Source organism: Rhineura floridana, chromosome 19, assembly GCF_030035675.1.
Source record: "Rhineura floridana isolate rRhiFlo1 chromosome 19, rRhiFlo1.hap2, whole genome shotgun sequence".
In the NCBI taxonomy this organism is placed as follows: Eukaryota; Metazoa; Chordata; class Lepidosauria; order Squamata; family Rhineuridae; genus Rhineura; species Rhineura floridana.
The window spans coordinates 3,978,766-4,001,034 of NC_084498.1; the positions used below are offsets into that span (position 1 = coordinate 3,978,766).

The 22,269-nt window shown below is 45.5% G+C and overlaps 1 protein-coding gene across 3 annotated transcripts in view; it reads right to left on the bottom strand.

The window, feature by feature from the left end:
• Positions 1-22,269, bottom strand: part of WSCD2 (WSC domain containing 2) — an 81,927-nt gene that overhangs the window by 53,986 nt on the left and 5,672 nt on the right. The window contains exon 2 of one of the 3 annotated variants that reach the window (XM_061602702.1): positions 13,721-13,732. The exons of the other annotated variants lie outside the window; for them this stretch is intronic. Coding sequence (XP_061458686.1) covers positions 13,721-13,732 — 12 coding nt within the window. The remainder of the gene's footprint in view (positions 1-13,720; positions 13,733-22,269) is intronic. 3 annotated transcript variants of the gene reach the window in all.

Sequence of the window (22,269 nt, forward strand, 5' to 3'; positions counted from 1 at the left end):
ATTCTACTGCCCATTCACTCCCCCTCCTCTTTCACTCCACTTACCATGTATCTTCTAAACAACAACACTTACCATATATACATTAATATAGGAACATCACATGCCCTTCTGCACATTCCATCCTGGAGAGCAAAACACTGAACCCTGCTGCTGTGAAAGCTCTTCTGTATTTAGGGATCTTTAGATCTGTCAAGTAATGCATGGACATCAATGCACTCCTGTTGTCCCTGAACTCAGGGTGCCTGACAGCAAGACTCAAATGATTTTGTAATTTTATATCCCAGATTCACTGTTGGATAGTAGTTTCTGCTGTTACATATCCAAGATCAAGAAGAGGGGAAATAAATAAGTTATGTAAAGCCAGAGAAACAGTGCTTCTGTTTCCTCTTGAATGTTCTCTTCCGTGCAAGTCTTAAAGGCCCATGAGCCCTGCAGAGCTTGGAACAGGTGGTCCACGGCCTTGAGCAGGCAAGGAAAGCATCTTAGAAGTGATGTTGCCCTTTTTTTCTTGTCCTAGGGCATATCTACACCAAACATTTATCCCACTTTTATTCCACTTTAAACAGCCGTGGCTTCTCCCAAATAAGTGTAGTTCATTAAGGGTGCCGAGAGTTGTTAGGAGACCCCTATTTATCTCACTACAATTTCTAGAGTGGTTTAACAATCAATTCGTCTTTCCAGGGAACTCTGCGGCTTGTAGCTCTGTGAGGGGAATAGGTGTCCCTTAGCAGCTCTCAGCACCCTTCACAAACGACAGTTCCCAGCATTGTCTAAGCATGACTGTTTAGAGTGGAATAATAATGGTATGAATGTATGGTGTGAATGTAGTCATAGTCAGAGGGTTGGATGTTTTTCATTGCCACTACTTCTGGCCTGAAAGTAAGGCCAGAGGGCCTTGCCGTCCTAGTGATGTTGCTGTAAAGAAGCTGGCCTCTAGAAAGTAACTGAAGCCAGACCTCAAAAAGCAAGCAAAACGGCCACCCAGTATGGCTCCTTGGAACAGTGGGCATGTTGGAAATGTGACAGTGTAACTCAGCTTGAAACCTGGGAGGGGATTGCATGCTACATGGGAAGTAGAGAGGTAGAGAGAAGTCTTCCTTAATTCCTGGACTATTCTGTCCACTCTCACCTAAGCTCACCTTTCCTTCCAGATGTAAACTGATATCCTCAGAGAAAACTAATCTCCCTTCCTGCTCCTTCTCTGATCTCAGTCTTCCTTGGTCCTTCTTGCCAGCGTGGCTCCCTGAGTAGCAGCACAGACGCAGGAGGCATCTCTTCTGCACCATCTCCTATCTAGTTAGTCAGATGTAGGTCGTTTCTATCTAAATGTATTTCCTGCAATAAACTTAGCTTGTTATTTTCCTTATACCTGACTGTCAGTGCAACTTCTACCAAGCTGAGGTGTAGTGACTGCTTAGTGTTTACTCCGCGCACTTAATTCTGCAAAATACCATTACAATCCACAGTTCCTAACAGGGTGGAGCCAAGGCAGCATCCGTCACGTCAAGGGTAGAGCCTAAAGGGAACAGACAGGGGCAGGTTGGGATCTGGTGGATGTCAAGTTTCCTATAGAGGCCACCTGACAGAAATCAGCTTCGCTGCTCGGATCAGTATGATCCCGGCTGGTTGGCAGGCGTGCAAAGAAGCATGCCTCTCCGCCATCCTGGAGGACTCACCAGCCCAGTGGCTCAAGGAAAGCTCTGTTTCGCTGCCTTCAGCTCCCTCTCCCTCCATCCCCGCTGGACTCAATAAAGAACGCAATGGGGGTCTGTTGGAAAAAAACTTCAGCAGCGGCGCAAGCCGTGCCGGCTGTTTGTTCAGTGAAGTGTAGCTGTTTCCATTTCTTACGCCTATTAAGGGGTGGGGGTGGGAGGACATTCCTCTCCAAGGGCCGGGTGGGTAGTCAGCTGCTCTGTAATCTATTACAGCCATGCCTATTAATATGGTGTGACAAGGGACCTGCAGCTTTTCTGATTAGGACAGAAATTGCCAAAGGCAGGAAGCTGTGAAAATATCATTCACTGAGCCGACCAGGTTTTGAAAGGGGATCGGCCTGATTCTTCCCCCCGCCCCCCTGGCAACACCTCAGTGAGACAGACTGGGCTCAGCCCTGGAACTGAACCAAAACACAGCTGGGTTTTGTACTTCCTTATTCTCTCCTTCGAATTTCTGTGCATTGCACAGATCTTCAGACTGCGCACTCTCTTAGGCTTCTAGGATGCACCTTGCAAAAACAATGGAGCTTTGGGCAGGAAAGCTCTGGATAGGGAGGGAAAGATCTTCCAGTGTGAAATTTGGTTCTCCACATTTCTGCAGCAATGTACAATTTTTTAAAAGAAAAAATCCTCATGAAAATTCTCCAGCATTTTCGTGCAAATTTCTCCTAGTGATGTTTTGCATGCAGTCTTGACTAATGTACACATTTTTGCAAGCAATGTAATGCATTTTGTATGTTTTTTTCACTCATATATTCATTTTCATGCATGCTTTCCCCATCACATGCATTTTTGTAAACATTGGTTAGTAGGAAAACTGCATTGGAAAATTAAGATGACTGTGAAGGATGGCTGTATTTCATTTCTCATATTGTTTCGGCAAGCGCAAATTTGATAAATTTGCCTTTAAATATGAACTGAATTTTAAAAATCCCCATCCATAATAGCACCAGAAGAGCCATGAGTCTTCTCTACTTATTCACCTGTGCAACTCACGCCCGTGTGCAAGCCAAGAAAGAGACAAAAGTGGAGGAAGCTGTTAAAAGGGATGGCCCAGGTTGTAGCTCAGTGGCAGAGTGCCTGCTCTGTGTGCAGAAAGTCCCAGGTTCAACCCTTGGTGTCTCCAGGCAGGGCTGGGGAAATGAAATGTTGCCAAGGAAAGAAGGTCAAGGAGGGAAGATCCCTCTTTTTCAGCTCCAAGTGGGTTAAGAACATAAAAACATCAGAAGAGCACGCTGGATCAGGCCAGTGGCCCACCTAGTCCAGCATCCTGTTCTCACAGGGGACAACCAGATCTGCAAGCAGGGCCTGCATGCAGTAGCCACTCTCCCTCCAGTTTCCAGCAACTGGTATTTCGAAGCATATCACCTCCAACTCTGGAAGCCGAGGATAGCCATCATGACTAGTAGCCTTTTCCTCCATGAATTTGTCTAATCCTCTTTTAAAGCCATCCAAGTTGCTGGGGTCATCTGGTGCAGAGCTTGGAAAAGTTCCTTTTTAAACTATATTTCCCATCAGCCCCAGTCAGCATGGCCACTGGATTGGGCTGATGGGAGTTGTAGTTCAAAAAAGGAACTTTTCCAAGCTCTGATCCGGTGGGAATGAATTCCATAGTTTAACTATGCACTCTGTGAAGGAGTCCTTTCTTCTGTTTGTCCTGAATCTTCCAACATTCACCTTCACTGGATGTCCACGAGTTCGTTTCATGAGAGAGTGAGAAAAGCTTTTCTCTATCTACATTCTCTAGGCCATGCTTAATTTTATAAACTTCTATCATGCCACCTCTGACTTGTCTAAAAAGCCCCACATGCTGCAACCTTTCCTCACTGGGGAATCGCTCCATCCCCTTTATCATCTTGGCTGCCCTTTTCTGAACTGAAACAAACCCATATAGGTTGCATGCCCTACCATTTCCTCTTCAGGCAGAGGCGTCAGCACCCTAGGAAAGACTGACACTGACCACAGCCCCGGCCCTGTCTTTTTCCTACCTTTTCCAATGTCCTGGAAGTTGAGGTGAGGTGGGGCATTGCAAGGGGGAAACATGGCCACAGAAAACATGGCAGGCAGCCTCCAGCGAGGACAACCATGTTTTTGTAATGGCAGCCATATTTGGATCCTCCAGTGCAGGATGCAGGGGGTGGGGTGGGGTGGGGGTCTATAGCACTTTAGCCAAGGACTCCTCAGCTGTCTTCTGGAGCACTTGCGGAGTCCTCCCTCAATTTCAGCTTTTAAGTCTTATTTTAAAACCTTCCTTTTCCCCAAAGCTTTTGGAATTTTGTTTTTTTATTTTTTATAATTTGCAAGTGTATTTGAAGTCCTCACTTTGTCCTCTGTTGGTTTCCCTTCCCCTCCTTCCTTTGTTGTCCTCATTTTATCTGATTTAGATTGTTCGCCTTTTGGAGCAAGGGCTTGTTTTTATTGTTTTGTTTTATGTACAGAGCCACAAAAATTTGACAAACAATTGTCAAGAAATATGGAAAACTAAACAATGGCCCACAGACTGGAAGCATTCAATATGCATCCCAATTCCAAAGAAAGGGGATCCCAGGGAATGCAGTAATTATCGAACTATTGCCTTAATATCCCATGCAAGTAAAGTAATGCTCAAGATTCTACAACAAAGGAACTTGCCATATATGGAGCGAGAAGTGCCAGATGTCCAAGCTGGATTTAGAAAGGGAAGAGGTACCAGAGATCATATTGCAAACAAACAGATAATGGAATGGACCAAGGAATTTCAGAAGCAAATCACCCAGTGCTTTATAGATTACAGCAAAGCCTTTGATTGTGTAGATCATGAAAAACTATGGAATGCTTTAAAAGAAATGGGGGTGCCACAGCATCTGATTGTCCTGATGTGCAACCTATAGTCTGGACAAGAGGCTACTGTAAGGACAGAATATGGAGAAACCGATTGGTTCCCCATCGGAAAGGGTGTGAGACACGGGTGTATTTTATCACCCTATTTGTTTAATCTGTACGCAGAACATATCATACAGAAGTGGGATTGGACCATGATGAAGGAGGTGTGAAAATTGGAGGGGGAAATATCAATAATTTCACATATGCAGACGATACCATACTACTAGCAGAAAACAGTAATGATTTGAAACGAATGCTGATGAAATTTAGAGAGGAAAGCACAAAAGCAGGACTATAGCTGAATGTCAAAAAGACTAAATGACAACAGAAGATTTATGTAACTTTAAAGTTGACAATGAGGACATTGAACTTGTCAAGGATTATCAAAACCTCGGCACAGTCATTAACCAAAATGGAGACAATAGTCAAGAAATCAGAAGAAGGCTAGGACTGGAGAGGGCAGCTATGAGAGAACCAGAAAAGATCCTCAAATGCAAAGATGTATCACTGAACACCAAAGTCAGGATCATTCAGACCATGGTATTCCTGATCTTTGTGTATGGATGTGAAAGCTCGACAGTAAAAAAATGGATAAGAGAAAAGTCAACTCATTTGAAATGTGGTGTTGGAGGAGAGCTTTGTGCATACTATGGACTGTGAAAAAGACAAATAACTGGGTGTTAGAACAAATTAATCCAGAACTGTCACTAGAAGCTAAAATGATGAAACTGAGGTTATCATACTTTGGACACATAATGAGAAGACGTGATTCACTAGAATAGACAGTAATGCTGGGAAAAACAGAAGGGAGTAGAAAAAGAGGAAGACCAAACAAGAGATGGATCAATTCCATAAAGGAAGCCACAGACCTGAACTTACAAGATCTGAACAGGGTGGTTCATGACAGATATTCTTGGAGGTCATTGATTCATAGGGTCGCCATACGTTGAAAGGACATAACAACGACAACAACAGAGCCACCTCAGGTGCATCTGATGACACTATATAAATAAACGATGAAGATGATGATTTATTTATTTTATTTTATTTTATTACATTTTTAGACCGCCCTATAGCAATAAGCTCCCAGGGCGGTGTACAGCATAATAAAACAGATTAAAATACAAGCGGATGCAAATACAATACAGTACACAATAAAACATAATTTAAAATTTCCAAATTTAGATCCAATTTTAAAATTTTTTAAAAAATTTAAAATGCCTGGGCAAATAGGTAGGTCTTTACCTGGCGCCGGAAAGATAACAGAGAAGGCGCCAGGCATATCTCGTCAGGGAGGGCGTTCCATAGTTCGGGGGCCACCACCGAGAAGGCCCTAGGTCTAGTTGTCGTTCTCCGTGCCTCCTTATGCGTTGGGACACGGAGAAGGGCCTTCGACGTCGAGTGCAGCGACCGGGTAGGTACATAGCGGGAGAGGCGTTCCACCAGGTATTGCGGTCCGATGCCATTAACGGCTTTATAGGTAAGAACCAACACTTTGAATCTGGCCCGGAAACATATTGGTAGCCAGTGCAGCTGGGCCAGAACAGGTGTTATATGATCAAATTTTTTAGTCCCAGTAAGGACTCTGGCCGCAGCATTCTGCACCAGCTGAAGTTTCCGAACCGTCTTCAGAGGTAACCCTATGTAGAGTGCATTACAGTAGTCCAATCTAGAGGTTACCAGAGCATGGATAACTGTGGCGAGGTTCTCCCTCTCCAGATAGGGTCGTAGTTGGGCTACCAGCCGAAGCTGGTAGAACGCATTCCGTGCCACCAAGGCTACTTGAGCCTCCAGTGACAGGAGCGGATCTAATAAGACCCCCAAACTACAGACTTGCTCCTTTAGGGGGAGTGTAACCCCATCTAGGGCAGGTCGGACATCATCCATCTGGGCAGAGAGCCCCCCCACCAACAGCATCTCAGTCTTGTCAGAATTGAGTCTCAGTTTGTTAGCTCTCATCCAGTCCATTATCACGGCCAGGCGGCGGTTTAGTACATTAACAGCCTCACCTGAAGAAGATGAAAAGGAGAAGTAGAGCTGCGTATCATCAGCATATTGCTGGAAACACACTCCAAATCTCCTAATGATCTCACCCAGCGGCTTCATATAGATATTAAAGAGCATGGGGGACAGAACTGAACCCTGTGGGACCCCATATTGGAGTATCCAGGGGTTCAAGTAATGCTCCCCAAGCACCAACTTCTGGAGACGATTCTTGAGGTAGGAGCACAGCCACTGTCAAGCAGTGCCTCCAACTCCTAAGTCCGCAAGACGTCCCAGAAGGATACCATGGTCGATGGTATCAAAAGCCGCTGAGAGATCAAGGAGAACCAACAGAGTTACACTCCCTCTGTCTTTCTCCCGACAGAGGTCATCATACAGGGCGACCAAGGCTGTTTCTGTACCAAACCCCGGCCGAAAGCCCGATTGACATGGATCCAGATAATCAGTTTCATCCAAGAGAGCCTGGAGCTGGCGAGCGACCACACGCTCTAAGACCTTGCACAAGAACAGAACATTTGCTACCGGTCTATAGTTGTCAAAATTTTCAGGGTCCAAGGAGGGTTTCTTTAGGAGCGGTCTCACCACTGCCTGTTTCAGGCAGGGTGGTACCACTCCCTCTCGTAAGGAGGCATTGATCACCTCCTTGGCCCATCCGGCTGTTCCGTTCCTGCTAGCTTTTATTAGCCATGAGGGGCAAGGATCCAGAGCAGAAGTGGTCGCCCGCACCTGTCCAAGCACCTTGTCCACATCCTCGAGCTGTACCAACTGAAACTCATCCAATAAAACAGGACAAGACTGTGCTCCGGACACCTCATTAGGCTCAACTGCTACAATGTTGGAGTCAAGGTCCCGGCGGATGTTCGTGATCTTATCTTGGAAGTGTCTCGCAAACTCATTACAGCGGGCTATTGATGGTATTATTGCGTTCTGAGGACCAGAGTGTAAAAGTCCCCGAACAACTTTATAAAGTTCCGCTGGGTGGTTAGAAGATGACTGAATGGAGGCAGCAAAGTACCGCTTCTTCACTGCCCTCACCGCCTTCACATAGAGCTTGGTAGAGACCTTCACAAGTGCAAGACCACAGCCGTCGGGAGTTCGTCTCCATTTGCACTCAAGCCTTCTCCTTTCTTGCTTCATCATTCTTAGCTCCGGGGTAAACCACGGAGCCAACTGAGCTCTGCAGAGGAGAGGGTGCACCGGGGCGATCGTGTCAACTGCCCGGGTCATTTCCGTATTCCACAGATTGACCAGGGTTTTGACAGGAGCGTCAGTTTTATCAGCCGGAAAACTCCCCAGAGCCTTCTGAAAGCCTTCAGGATTCATTAGTCTCCGGGGACGGACCATCTTAATTGGTCCTCCACCCTTGCAGAGGGGAGAAAACATTGTGAGCCTACACCTCAATAGGCGATGATCTGTCCATGACAGAGGAATAGATGTAAAATCCCTCACTCCCAGATCACCATCCCCTGTTCCAGTAGCAAAAATTAAGTCTAGAGTGTGTCCCGAAATATGCGTAGGGCCAGTAACAAATTGAGACAGCCCCATGGCTGTCATGGAGGCCATGAAGTCCTGAGCCGCCCCAGACAAAGTGGTCTCGGCATGAATGTTGAGATCCCCCAATACCAAAAATTTGGGGGATCGCAACACCAGACTCGAGACCACTCAGTTAGGGAGGCTGTTGGGCAGCAGGGTGGACGGTACACCAACAGTATTCCCAGTCTGTCTCGCTGGCCCAACATAATATGAAGACACTCCAGACCATTAGCTACCTGGATAGGGTGCCTAACAAGAGGGATGGAACTTCTATAGATCACAGCGATTCCCCCTCCCCGACCCTCGGATCTACCCAGATGCTGAACTGTGTACCCAGGTGGGCACAGCTGGGAGAGATTGATGCCTCCCAGATCGCTCACCCAGGTCTCGGTAATAAACGCCAGATTGGCTGCCTCATCCACAATTAGATCATGGATGAGGGAAGCTTTATTATTTACCGATCTGGCATTAAGAAGCAGCAACTGGAGATTCGAGAGTTGGCTGATAGAACTACCAGCAATCCTGTGGATGTGGGGAGGACCGGTACAGCCACCAATTGTCTGGGCCGAGTTCCCCTCAACTGGCATGTCGTCCTCACAACGCCATACCTCCCATTACCCGTCACTACGCTAACAGGGGCCCCCTCTGGTCCCCCCTCCCAATACCCTATCCTCCCGCCCAGGCACATAGTAAAATAAAATAAAATAAAATAAAAATAAAATAAAAATACACACACACCCACAACATACAGTCATACCAGCATCCACTCATCCAATTCAGGTCTACACGACAACCACAGTCCCGTACTCCCTGCGCACCAACGCAGCTCTCGAACCGTTCTTCTTCCCGGGCAAAGCACCGCCTGCAAAAGGTCCAGATGACAGTACAACGAAAGGCGAGGGACCACTAAGGCAACCGCAAGCCACAGAGGTAGAGATGGAACCACACCAGCAGCAAAGAACGCCAGCCAGCCACGGGAATGATGGAGCGCAAGCGACAATAGGAATAAGCGCAGCAACAACAGCAGCGATGAAGGGCACAGCCACGTCCCGAAGGAAAACCAAAGCCGCCGCCCAGCAATGCCCGGCCACAGTCCCCACAGCAGCAGGACGACCAAAGCCACACAAGCAGAAAACGAAGCCCGGCAACGACAGCGTGGATACAACAGCCGCGGCAGCAAAGACAGTGACGACAGCGGGGAGCGACAAAGGCACAGCACGAGCGACGACAGCAGGAAGCGCCGCAACGGCGGCAACAAAGAGCGCAACGATGCAAGCGGCAGGAGACAGGGCAACGGCAGGCAGCCACAAACAGAGCCCACAAGCCGCGGCCGAAACCGCCGGCAGCAACAGGAAGCGCCGCGCCGCGCTGCAGCTCGACACCAGCTGGAAAGGTAGGAGGCCTTGCTCAGCCCCGGCTTCAATTTTTACCCCTCCTACTTCGACGGCAGCAACAGGGAGCACCGCGCCGCGGCCCGACACCAGCTGGGAAGGTAGGAGGCCTTGCTCAGCCCCGGCTTCGATTTTACCTCTCCTACTTCGAGCCCAGCCGTCCTCGGCATCCACAATGCAGTCACTATTCTCGGCCGGGGGGGAAATGGGTGGCACCAAAATCTTTCACACATTCAGTTACTCCCCACACACTCCCAAATAAGCGTAGATGGTGTTAAAAAGATGTTAAAAGATATTAAAAAAGGCAAGCGGCAGGAGCTCCAAACATAGGCTCCTCCACCTACGTTATGACTGATGATGATGATAATCCAGCCCTGCCAGTGTGATTGATCTATTATTGAAGACATGCCTACCAGTTTCCTTCCTCACCTCTACAAAACAGCTCTTAGACATCTACAGTTTTATTTTCTCTTTCCAGCCTCCCTTTCCTTCCTTTGAACCACTCCTGTTGCCCTTCCCAGCCCTCTTTTCCTAAGGCTTTGCGTGTTCTAGTCCTTCTTTCAAAGGCTCTTCTGCCTGCCTCGCCTTTCTTTAGCATCAATGGCAGCCAGAGACCCTTCTGCCTTCGTCCCCCTCCTGTGACATCAGGGCAGCTCAGCCAGTCACTGCCAAGGGCTTGATACCACCCCCACCAAATCTATTACTGCATTGCAACATAGACTTCATAAATAAAGATTAATAGAGATAATGATGATGATGATGGAGGAGGAAGAGGAGGAAGACTTGTTGGCAATTGCAAGATGGATTTGCTAATGGAATAATGTCTTTAGATTGGGGTGGGTACCCTTTATTTTTTTCTGCCGAGCACTGCATTTCCTAATTATTTATTTGTTAAATTTATATCCTGCCCTTCCTCCCAGAAGGAGCCCAGGGTGGCAAATAACAACACTTCAAAACATCATAAAAACAAGACTTTAAACCATATTAAAATAGAACATATTTAAAAACATATTAAAACAAAGCAAAACATTCCTTAACTGGGAAGAGGGCTGTAGTTAGCAGCAGGTAGAACAGAGCACACCCAGAAGTGGGCAGGGTCATCCCCTTTTCTCTTTCCTTCTGCCCCACCCCCTCTTCTCAGAAGAGGGAGAAATCACTCCTGCCAGAGGTCTGAACTGATCCCTTGAAAACCTAAAATAAATAAAGCTTCAGAGCTGCAAACTACCCACCCTGGTTTTAGATAGACATGATGATGTGTGGTTCCCATCACCTCGTATTACCCCAGTGTAGGGATGGGTGAGAAATTCCGTTTGAATTTAAAGCTGAATTTATCAAATCTGTATTTTCCAAAACAACATGAGAACCAAAACTAAGCCATCCTTCGAAATTTGCACTTATCCGAATTTTGCAATGCAGTTGGCCAACTAAGCAATGGTTGCAAAGATGCATATATTAGGGGCAAGTGTGCATAAAAATGAATATATTTGTGAAAATAACACACAAAACTTCATTGCATTCAGAGAAATTGCTTGCAAAAATGTGTGCATTAGTCAAAATTGCATACAAATGTGTTTATTGGGAGAAATTCGCACTAAAATGCTGGAGAATTTTCATGAGGACTTTTTTTAAAAAAAAAAAGTAAATTGAGGCTTTCAGCACCTTGGACAGCTCCTTGAAAGTTCAGACTAAAACCTGGAGCGGATCCGTTGCCCTACTGACATTCGAGCCATCAGTCTCTACTGGATCTAGGCCCACCTTCCATTGCCCCTTGTGATTGGGGGCTATTATCCAACAGACACCTTGCTTCCTTTCTCTCCATCTCCTCTTAATATAAAAATCACATCAAGGATTACAGACACAATGGCCCTTGCAAAGTGACATGTACTACGCTCCCTCCCTCCCTCCTTCCCTCTCTCTGAAAACCTCCACTCCCTGTCTGGAGAACCATCAATCACAGTGACAGCCCAGTTTAGCCACAGGCTAGGCTTGAATATTGAGAGCGCTCCCCTGCATACTGACGAACCTTTGATTTACAGCAATCAGACTCCGCGCAGAAAAGCCATTGGGTGTTTCCTCCGCATTCATGCCCAAAATGGAAAAAGAAACCTCCACCAGCCATTGCAATTTGGAAAAGGCAGCCCAGTCATGGTGCCTTGTCTGCAAAATCTCTCTTTAAATGCCACCTCCCCTGTGAAGGCTTTGGCCTAACCCCTCAGGCTTCTGCTGCAGCTCGAAGGGAGACTCCACAGGTGTAAAACTGTTAAAGGACAAGAAGTCCTTGCCTCTCCCCTCTTGATCACATCAAAATTAGTTTTGTGTAATGTTTTAAAGATACACACAATCTCTCTCTCTCTCTCTTGCAATGTTGGTAGGGATGTCCATTTTGGTTACTCTCAGTTTCTCAGTTTTCCAATCTTAAATTCACAGTGTGCTCTGTGCACAATTCAGAAATAAAGAACAGAAACAGTGGAGCATTCCTAACACATCTGTGCTGCTTTGGAAACACCACCTGGGAATTTGGAACTCCCAAACCCAGGGAGCAACCTGGATGGGCAAAGGAGGGCCCCCAGTTTTAGCCTCATAGTGCTGGATGAGTGCCGCCAGGTAGCTGGCCATGGAAACAGATGATCCTGCAATGCTGATGGTCCACTAATGAATTCCCATTGCCCTACTATCTGGTGGAATCACCGGCTAAACAAAGGGTGGGGAACCCATTACCTTCTAGAAGTTGCTGGAAAATGCATCCCATCATCCCTCCCCATTGGCCATTCTGGCGGGGACTCATGGAGCACAACAACATCTGCATGGCCACAGGTTCTTCCGCCCTGGGAAAGATCCCACCACTCATTAAGGCAAAGTGATTTCAGCAGCAAGCTGGACTGCTATTTTGTTTTTTAAAAAATAAAAGCCACCCTGCTCTGGGTCTCAGCCAGCCTCACCTCTCAAAATAACCTCCCCTTTTAGGGAGAGTCCACAGAGGGCATATTTTGCTTGCAGAATGACCTGGTATCAAGACTGGATATCTCTACTTTAAAAGGATCAGGTAGCAGATGATAGGAAAGAACTCCTTTTGCCTAAGTGGTCTGGCAGCCCTGCTGGAGGTATTTCGGGAGAGACTAGACAGCCATCTCCCAGGGATCCAGTTGTTGCATCCTGCATTCTAGGTCCTGCCTTGTGTCAATCCTTTTTTCGTAAAATGAGTAAACGAATTGGAATCTTTCATTGAACACCGGGTTGGACTAGATGACTTCCAAGGTCCCTTCCTCTTCTCTGATTCTATGAGTCAGTCAGAGTAGACACTACAAGGTGGGCAAATAGTCTGACCTGGGGTATGTTGATACAAAGATTCAGAAAAAGCTCACCCCTCTGTGTGTGATTTTTAAAGGGTGGCTCAGCTCACATGGGTCTGGGCCAACAATATTTTGCACAGCCCAGATGGAGTTGTGCTTCTGTTGCAGAGGGGCATGACTGGTGATGGGTTTTGATGCAGCTCTCTGACAAATGGATAAATCTGCCTAAGAAGGGAAATAAATTGCATTGAGGAGGAAAGGAATTGCATCTGTTTGCCCACTTTGTTACTAGAGTCAACGGAGGGAAGCCTGTCAACAACAGACACCACCCCGTTTGAGTTGAATGTCGCAATGATTTCCCCAGGCCAATGGCTGTCACCATCATTAGGAATTAGAAGCCATTCTCTCGGAGGTTAATTGTTGTGGACGCACCACATATGGCTGGGAACGCGACGGCTGCCTGTGTAGTCGCTGACAGTTGATTCTTACTTGCCATCTGGTAGCGATTCTCTGAATGTCAATTCAAATTAAACTAATGAGCATGGCCAAATATGTTTGCAAAACGAGCTCCCCTCTTTGTTCGCAGAGCATGGCAACCTAGCTGAAAGCTCACAAGGAAACGGGGAAATGTCACTGCCGTTTCGGTATGGAGGGGAGGCGGCATTTAAAAGGGTTCCCCATCTGATCTGCCTAGGGACTCGGGAACAGGGAATAGCCTGCTTACTCCCTGTGCACAACTATCCTGCAAGGTAGACTAGCTATGCTTCTCCAATTATCTGATGGAGCTTCCACCACTCCCCATATCCCTTTTTCACAGGGAGAATCGGGGGGGGGAGTCAATTTAGTTCTACATCCTGGATCAATGTCTCCTGCGTTTCCAGCTGATCCCTCTGCATTTTACTCTGAGAGCTGAAGCCAGCTGCACCCCTCTCTCTCTCTCTATATCACTCCCAGCAATCTGAAAAGTCTGCTTTGCTTTGTTGTTGTTGTGATGTGCCTTCAAGTTGATTACGACTTATGGTGACCCTATGAATCAGGGACGTCAAATAGCATCGGTTACAAACCACCCTGTTCAGATCTTGTAAGTTCGGGTCTGTGGCTTCCTTTCCAATCCATCTCTTCTTTGGCCTTCCTCTTTTTCTACTCCCTTCTGTTTTCCCCAGCATTATGGTCTTTCCTAGTGAATTACGTCTTCTCATTTTGTGTCCAAAGTATGATAACCTCAATTTTATCATTTTAGCTTCTAGTGACAGTTCTGGATTAATTTGTTCAAACACCCAATTATTTGTCTTTTTCGCAGTCCATGGTATGCGCAAAGCTCTCCTCCAACACCACATTTCAAAGGAGTTGATTTTTCTCTTATCCGCTTTTTTCACTGTCCAACTTTCACACCCATACATAGAGATCGGGAATACCATGGTCTGAATGATCCTGACTTTGGTGTTCAGTGATACATCTTTGCATTTGAGGACCTTTTCTAGTTCTCTCACAGCTGCCCTCCCCAGTCCTAGCCTTCTTCTGATTTCTTGACTATTGTCTCCATTTTGGTTAATGACTGTGCCAAGGTATTGATAATCCTTGACAAGTTCAATGTCCTCATTGTCGACTTTAAAGTTACATAAATCTTCTGTTGTCATTACTTTAGTCATTTTGTTCAGCTATAGTCCTGCTTTTGCACTTTCCTCTTTAACTTTCATCAGCATTCGTTTCAAATCATTACTGTACTGTTTTCTGCTAGTAGTATGATATCGTCTGCATATCTTAAATTATTGATATTTTTCCCTCCAATTTTCACACCTCCTTCATCTTGGTCCAATCCTGCTTTCCGTATGATATGTTCTACGTATAGATTAAATAAATAGGATAATAAAATACACCCCTGTCTCACACCCTTTCCGATGGGGAACCCATCGGTTTCTCCATATTCTGTCCTTACAGTAGCCTCTTGTCCAGAGTATAGGTTGCGCATCAGGACAATCAGATGCTGTGGCACCCCCATTTCTTTTAAAGCATTCCATAGTTTTTCATGATCTACACAGCCAAAGGCTTTGCTGTAATCTATAAGGCACAGGGTGATTTTCTTCTGAAATCCCTTGGTCCGTCCCATTATCCAATGTATGTTTGCGATATGATCTCTGGTGCCTCTTCCCTTTCTGAATCCAGCTTGGACGTCTGGCATTTCTCGCTCCATGGCAGCAGGAGGCAGCTCTGCTTGGAGGCTGAGGAGGAGCTGAAGGGAGGTTGCTGCAGGTAGCAGGGGAGAGATTGAAGCAGTTGTGGAGAAGCAAATGCAAGTCAACCTGGCTTCTGAGTGAGAGGCAGAAATCTGGGGAGCTGCATTTTTGGTGAAAGCACAAAGTATATAAAGTGCAATTGATGAACCTGGATGGATATGAAGCTAAATATGAAGAGCAAACAGTGGCAGTGGCAGAGGCAGCGGCAGTAACAGCAGCAGCCGGAGTAGCAGCCACCCCACCTTGGCAGGCTCTTCTCCTTGCTCCTCCACCAGTCGGGAGCTCCCAGGTTGACAAGGAGCAGTGGCTGCACCAACTGGGCGGCCTGATGGAAGTGGCGGCAGCAGCAGCAGCCCAAGTTCAGCCGGGAGGGAGCACTGGTGGCACTGGAGGGGGGCTGGCGGCAGGCAGGAAGACGGAGACGGTGCTCGAAGGCTCTCTGCGCAAACACACCAACCTCATCCACGGCTGGCAAAGCAGGTACTGCATACTGCGTGAAGAGGAAAACAAAAGGTCTCCTGTCTCTAAGTTACAAAATGGAGGACGGCGTTTTGGGGCATCACGAAGAGCAGGTCTTGAAAAAGCTGAAGAAGAGCCAATTTGTGTCCTTTCAAATTGAGACCGTCTTACCCCCAGAGCAGAGCATATCTAGTATAAAAAACCTGGCTGAATGCAGTTCTCTTATCGTGACACATTTAAATGTTTTTTCTTTTTTTATAATAATAATAATAATAATAATAATAAAATTTTATTTTTAGGCTGCCTATCTGGCCGAATGAACGGCCACTCTAGGCGGCGTACATAATTAAAAATACAACATATAATACAGTTTTAACATATAAAACAATTATAATCCACCAACCTACATCTATACACTGTAAACTAAAATTATCTAGGAGACTTGTATGCCCGCTGAGACAACCAAGTTTTCAATCCTTGGCGGAAACCTACCAGGGAGGGGGCATGGCGAAGGTCGTATGGCAGAGTTCCAGAGGGTGGGGGCCACAACCGAGAATGCCCTCTCTCTGGTCCGCACCAGCCTAGCTGTCTTAACTGGTGGGACCGAGAGAAGGTCTTGTGAGGCAGATCTCGTCAGGCGGCATATTTGGTGATGCTGGAGGCGCTCCTTTAGATAAACTGGACCGACACCGTATAGGGCTTTAAAGGTTAACACCAACACCTTGTTATTTGTTATTTAAGTTTGAGAATTGCATTATTGTATTGATGCATTATGATGTGTTGTTATACAGGCATACCCCGCTTAACGTCGTTTCACTTAACATCGCCTCACTATAACATACATGCTCCATACGCCACCATACCTCGCTTAACGTACGCGTGCTTTGCAATTATGAACACTTAATGGCATGAAGCTACTGCCATCTAGTGGCGATTGCCATGCAGTACATGCATAGATAATTGCTTCACTTTAAGTACATTTTCACTTTACATACACGCTCCGGTCCCATTGCGTATGTTAAAATGGGGTATGCCTGTATTCGTGTTTTTGTAAGCCGCCTTGAGGGCCTTTTGGCCATAAGGCGGGGTATAAATTAAATAAATAAATAATTAATTAAATAATTAAATAAATGCTAAAAGCCTTTGCTGTAGAATCTTGAGCATTATTGTACTTGCATGGGATATTAAGGCAATACTTCGATAATTACTGCATTCCCTGGGATCTCCTTTCTTTGGAACTCAGATGTATATTGAATGCTTCCAGTCTGTGGGCCATTGTTTAGTTTTCCATATTTTTTGACAGATTTTTGTCAAAATTTGGAGAGATTCAGTCTCAGTAGCTTATAGCAACTCTATTGGCATGTCATCTGTTCCTGGTGCTTTGTTTCTTCCAAGTATTTTAAGAGCAGCTTTCACCACACATTCTAAAATTTCTGGTTCTTCGTCATATGGTTCCTCTGTGAATGAATCTGTGATACTTCCGTCTCTTTTATAGAGTTCTTCAGTGTATTGCTTCCATCTTCCTTTTATTTCATCTCGGTCAGTCAATGTGTTCCCCTGTTGATATTCAACATCCCTACGCTTGGTTTAAATTTCTCTTTCATTTCTCTAATCTTTTGGAATAGGCTCTTTTTCTACCCTTTTTGTTGTCCTCTTCTATTTCTATACAGTAACTACTGTACAGGGCCGGCTTAACACGGTAAGCAAGGTAGGCATGGCAGGAGGGCGCAACGCTTGAGGGGCACCGGAGGCGGGGCGCTTGTTTGTCTGCCAGCTCTGCAAGCATGAGGCGCCCCTGGTGCTTGGAGAGGAGAGGAGGCTTCGCTTTGCTGCTGCCGCCACCAACTCCACACCTGCTTCACTCCTGGAGGAGGAGAGAGAAAATGCCACCCGAGATGCCCTTTGGGATTTTGCACTCCGAAGCTGAGGAAAAGTATCCCCAGTGCACAAAGAAGCGAGAGTTTGAGACACGCGTCCACTCCATTGAGGTTGCTCCTGCAGGGGCGCCGGGGAGGGAAAGGAATGCTCAAGAGGGAGGGGGAGGTGTGTGTTGCTGTCTGTGCCCCACAAGGCATTCAAGGCCAGGCCTGCAAGATACCATGGCTATCCACTTGCTAAGGAAGGCGCCTCTGAGCATGTGCAGTGGGCCCTCTAGCCTTAATAGCTGTAACCTGTTCCCCCACAGACGTAAGATTAAGGAGCGAGAGTTTCTGGAAGGAGTTGGTGTCTGTCTGGCTGAGGATATGGGAAATGGCAGCCTGTCCGAAAGTGTTGTTCCTGGCTGACTTGCTCAGTGGTGCTGTGAAGGGTCTTGCCTATGTTCAGAGGCACCCTGTTAACTTCGCTGGTCTTCCTTGCGCAAAGGATCCTGTTAAGTGGCCTGTTGCAGGTGGCGTGATGCTTTTGGAAGTGGGGTGCACAGGAGGGACTCTAGAGCCAATGACCGGGGTGATGGGAGTTCTAATTCAGCAACACTTGGAAGGCCAAAGGTTCCCCACACTGAATGTAGAGGAAGGAAAGAAGACGGAGAGCTCTCCCCAAAGCTTTGTGGAATGCAGGCAGGTTGCACAGAAGAGTTCTGAGCATCAGGGCTGTAACCGCCCTGCAAATCTAAATAGTATTCAGACATTGTTTTAGAAACCCGTATTTGGAAATACAGTATAGCACTATCAGTGTGTAGTGCACTGGGCAGAATAGCATAAGCCTGAAATATCTTTTCCTCTGCTGAGTGAGGCTTATAAGAATATCTTTGCAACTTTAAACTGAGATGCATGGGTGGAAAAGGATGGCTGTTGGTTTTGGCAGAGGGAACAGGTGTTGCTTTTGCTGTGTGGAGAAGGCACCCTTGGAAGGATGAATCTGCCAGTCTCTTTTGAATGTAGTCACATTTTATTTTATATATATATTTAAAAATGTAAACCCTGTCCCATGGCTTCTGCATGGCTTGAAATATTACAACAATCATGAGTTGACAAAACAGCGGCAAATCACTAAAATCCAACCATCTGTTCACATATAACACAGACCAGTTACTCAGATCACTCAAAAAGTCTGCCAAAAAAGGGAAAGGGTTGTATCTAGCTAAGTTCTACTTGGAGTAGAGTCCTTAAAATGGATAGACCTATATTAGTTGTGCCCATTAATTTCAATGGGTATATTTTTTTGTAGGACTAGTGTAGTGCAGTGGTTAAGGTGCTGGACTATGACCTGGCAGACCAGGGTTTGAATCCCCACATAGCCATGAAGCTCACTGGGTGACCTTGGGCCAGTCACTGCCTCTCAGCCTCAGAGGAAGGTAATGGTAAACCCCTCTGAATACCGCTTACCATGAAAACCCTGTTCGTAGGGTTGCCATAAGTCGGAATCAATTTGAAGGCAGTCCATTTCCATTTCCATTGTTGGATGCAAACTGAAGTCATCAGCTGGCACTGAAAACTTAACAGCATCGGTGCCAACTGGATCTTTAGGGGCAGGGGCAGTGTAAAATGGTAAGCAAGGTAAGCATAGCAGGAGGGCGCAATGCTTGAGGGGCGCCAAAGGCGCCCCAAGCCTGAAAATCTTTTTAAAAATGTCCGGAACAATTAATAATAATTTACTAACATTTGAATTGAAAAATGAACCAAAAAAAATTATAAAAGGTAAGGGCGCCAATTTATTTTTTGCAGGGGGGCGCCGAACACACTAGCCCCGGCCCTGCTACTGTAATAGTTCTCTTTGTCCCTACGTACTAGTCGCTGTATTGTTGCATTTAGGGTTCTGATCGTGTTTTTATCTCCTCTTGCTTTTGCTTTCCTTCTCTCTTTAACCATTTTAAGATTTTCTTCAGTTATCCATTGAGGTCTTTCTCTCTTTTTTAACAAGAGGTATTGTCTTTTTGCATTCTTCCCTGATAACGTCTCTGACTTCAGTCCATAGTTCTTCTGGTTCTCTGTCAACTAAGTTTAAAGCCTCAAATCTGTTCCTTATTTGATCTTTATATTCTTCTGTGATGTTATTTAATTTGTGTTTTGGCATTATGATTGCTTTGTTGGTCTTCTTTAGCTTTACTCTGATTTTCAATATTACCAGTTCATGATCTGTACCGCAGTCTGCTCCTGGTCTTGTTTTTGCAGAAAGTATGGAACTTCTCCATCTTCTGCTACCAATTATATAATCAATTTGATTCCTATATTGACCATTTGGTGATGTCCACGTGTACAGTTGTCTTTTCGGTTGCTAAAAAAATGTGTTCGCAAGAAACAAATTATTGGCTTCACAGAATTCAATAAGTCTTTCTCCTGCTTCGTTTCTGTCTCCTAGGCCCCATTTCCCCACAATTCCTAATTCTTCTCTGTTCCCTACTTTTGCATTCTTGTCCCCCATGATTATCAGCACATCTTGATTTGGTGTGTGATCCATTTCTTCCTGTGTAAAATCTCTCCAGTTCCTCTTCTTCTGTGTTTGCCGTTGGAGCGTAGACTTGGATGATGGTTATGTTAATAGGTTTCCCACTTAATCTCTTTGATATCACTCGCCCAGACCTTGCGTTATAGCTCCTGATTGCTTTTGCTACCTCACTTCTCACTATTAAAGCAACCCCATTTCTTCTTAATTTCTCATTTCCTGCATAAATTATTTTGTAGATGCCTGATTGCACGAGTCCCATTCCCGTCCCTTTTAATTTACTCACACCAAGTATTATAATGTTGATGTGGTCCATTTCTCGCTTGACTATCTCTAACTCTCCCTGGTTCATGCTTCTCACAGCCTCCCCAAATCCCTTTTCCTGGCAGCCGTAGGCATGGGGTGGGGATCTAAACACCCTGAGAGTTTGGCACCCAAGCACACAGGCCTGAGAGTCTGGTTTAGACAAACTTTTATTAAGAGCAAAAGAAGTCCAAGGGAGGACAAATCAACAGAGCAGACCTTTGAAATAAAAACAAGCTATTCCGCTCAGCCATCTACCTGATCCTACTTACATCCAGGCTTTTTGCCTCCTCGTGTGTAAAGCCGCTTGGCTGGCCAAGCGTAGGCTTTCTACTGAGGGTGACCAAAGGCTGCATACCCTACCTCACCTTTTAAGGATTTCTCTTCTCATTTGGGTTTGGGGGTGCCTGGTTACCTTGGACCAATTAAGGCACGAATCATATACCACAGGTTAACCAGGGGATTAACCTTTGGGGAGGAGGGAGGGGATGGCAAACACCCCGCGGGGAGAGGAAAGGGCCATGTTCCTGTCAGACAGGATCCGTCCTGGGCTTGTGGATTCCAGCTGGGCTTGCTTGCTGGGCTGCCCAGCTGAAACGGAGAGGCAAGAGAGCAGATCTTTGTCACAGAGGCAACTGGGGAACTCCTAAGAAGAAGCCGTTATGACTTATTGCACTTTTTACAATGCATTCCTCCGGGGAGTGAAAGAGGATTGGCTCTCTGGTGGCTAGAACAAGTGAGAACTGCAAGAAAATATTGCAACGTGAAACGCTCCTGTTCTGTTTCCAGTCAGACTGCCAGCCGTGCCTTCTTCCGGGATGCTTCTATTTCCCCTCCCAAAGTGATGGCATTCTGTGCCCACTGAGCATGCTTAGCCTTCACCGGACTGTTTTGGGGAAACCCCACCCCCACCCTGGTTCTTTTCTAAATAGCCTCAATCCTTCTGCAAACCCTTCTTAATCATAGGTGACGCTGCTTTGGTGATGATGAGTACATAAGAGGGATGGAAAGATCTGTCTGTTTCAGTTATCTCCGTTTCTCATTTTTCCAACCTTAAATTCAGTTCTCCACATTTCTGCAGCAATTTGCAAACTTTTGTTAAAAAAATCCTCAGTACTTAAAAAAATTCTTCAGTACTTTAGTGCCAATTTCTCCAAGTAAATACTTTTTGGTATGCTGTTTTATTTATTTATTTATTTATTCATTCATTCATTCATTCATTTCATTTATTTCATTTATATACTGCCCCATAGCCAAAGCTCTCTGGGCAGTTTACAGCAATTAAAAACATTAAAAACAAATATACAAATTTTAAAACACAAAAAAAATTTAAAAACACAATTTAAAAATTTTTAAAAATAATTTAAAAACACATGCTAAAATGCCTTTTGACTAATGTACGCATTTTTTTGCAAGCACATTCTAATATAATGCATTTTTGTATGTTATTTTCACCAATATATGCGTTTTTGTACTCAATTCTTCTTAATATATGCATTTTATAAGCACTGGTTGGCTGGACAACTGTACTGTAAAATTCCAATAAGTGCAAATTTTGAAAGAAGGCTGCATTTTGGTTCTCACATTATTTTGAAAAGCCAAATTTGATAAATTTGGCTTTAAATGTGAACTGAATTGATCTTCTCACCCATTCCTAGTATACATAAAGCTTTGATGTTCATCTACACACACTGACTGCCTCTGGCCCATGCCCTCCTAGAGTGCTTTTGCCTGCCTGCAATAGGTCCTTGATCTTTGATAATGCCTATTGCTTTTTGGTATGGAGAGGTGTATGGGTGTTTGTGAGAGTGACTTTTTCATCACTGGACTGTATCCTACTGTACAAAGGTAACTGTCACATCATTTGCTCCACCCACTGCTGCCTCTGGCCACACCCACTACTGATATGTGGCCTCCAGAAGCTTGCCTGTGAAGGAATGCAGCCCTTGAGCTGAAAAAAAGTTCCCTACCCTAGACCTCAACTTTGTACTAATACAGAAATCTGCCATATTATTCAGAAATGTGTGATATGGTTTGCTACATGGGTTACAGGAACGATGGCGTCAGAATAACACAGGAGCTTCTGGGCTGGATA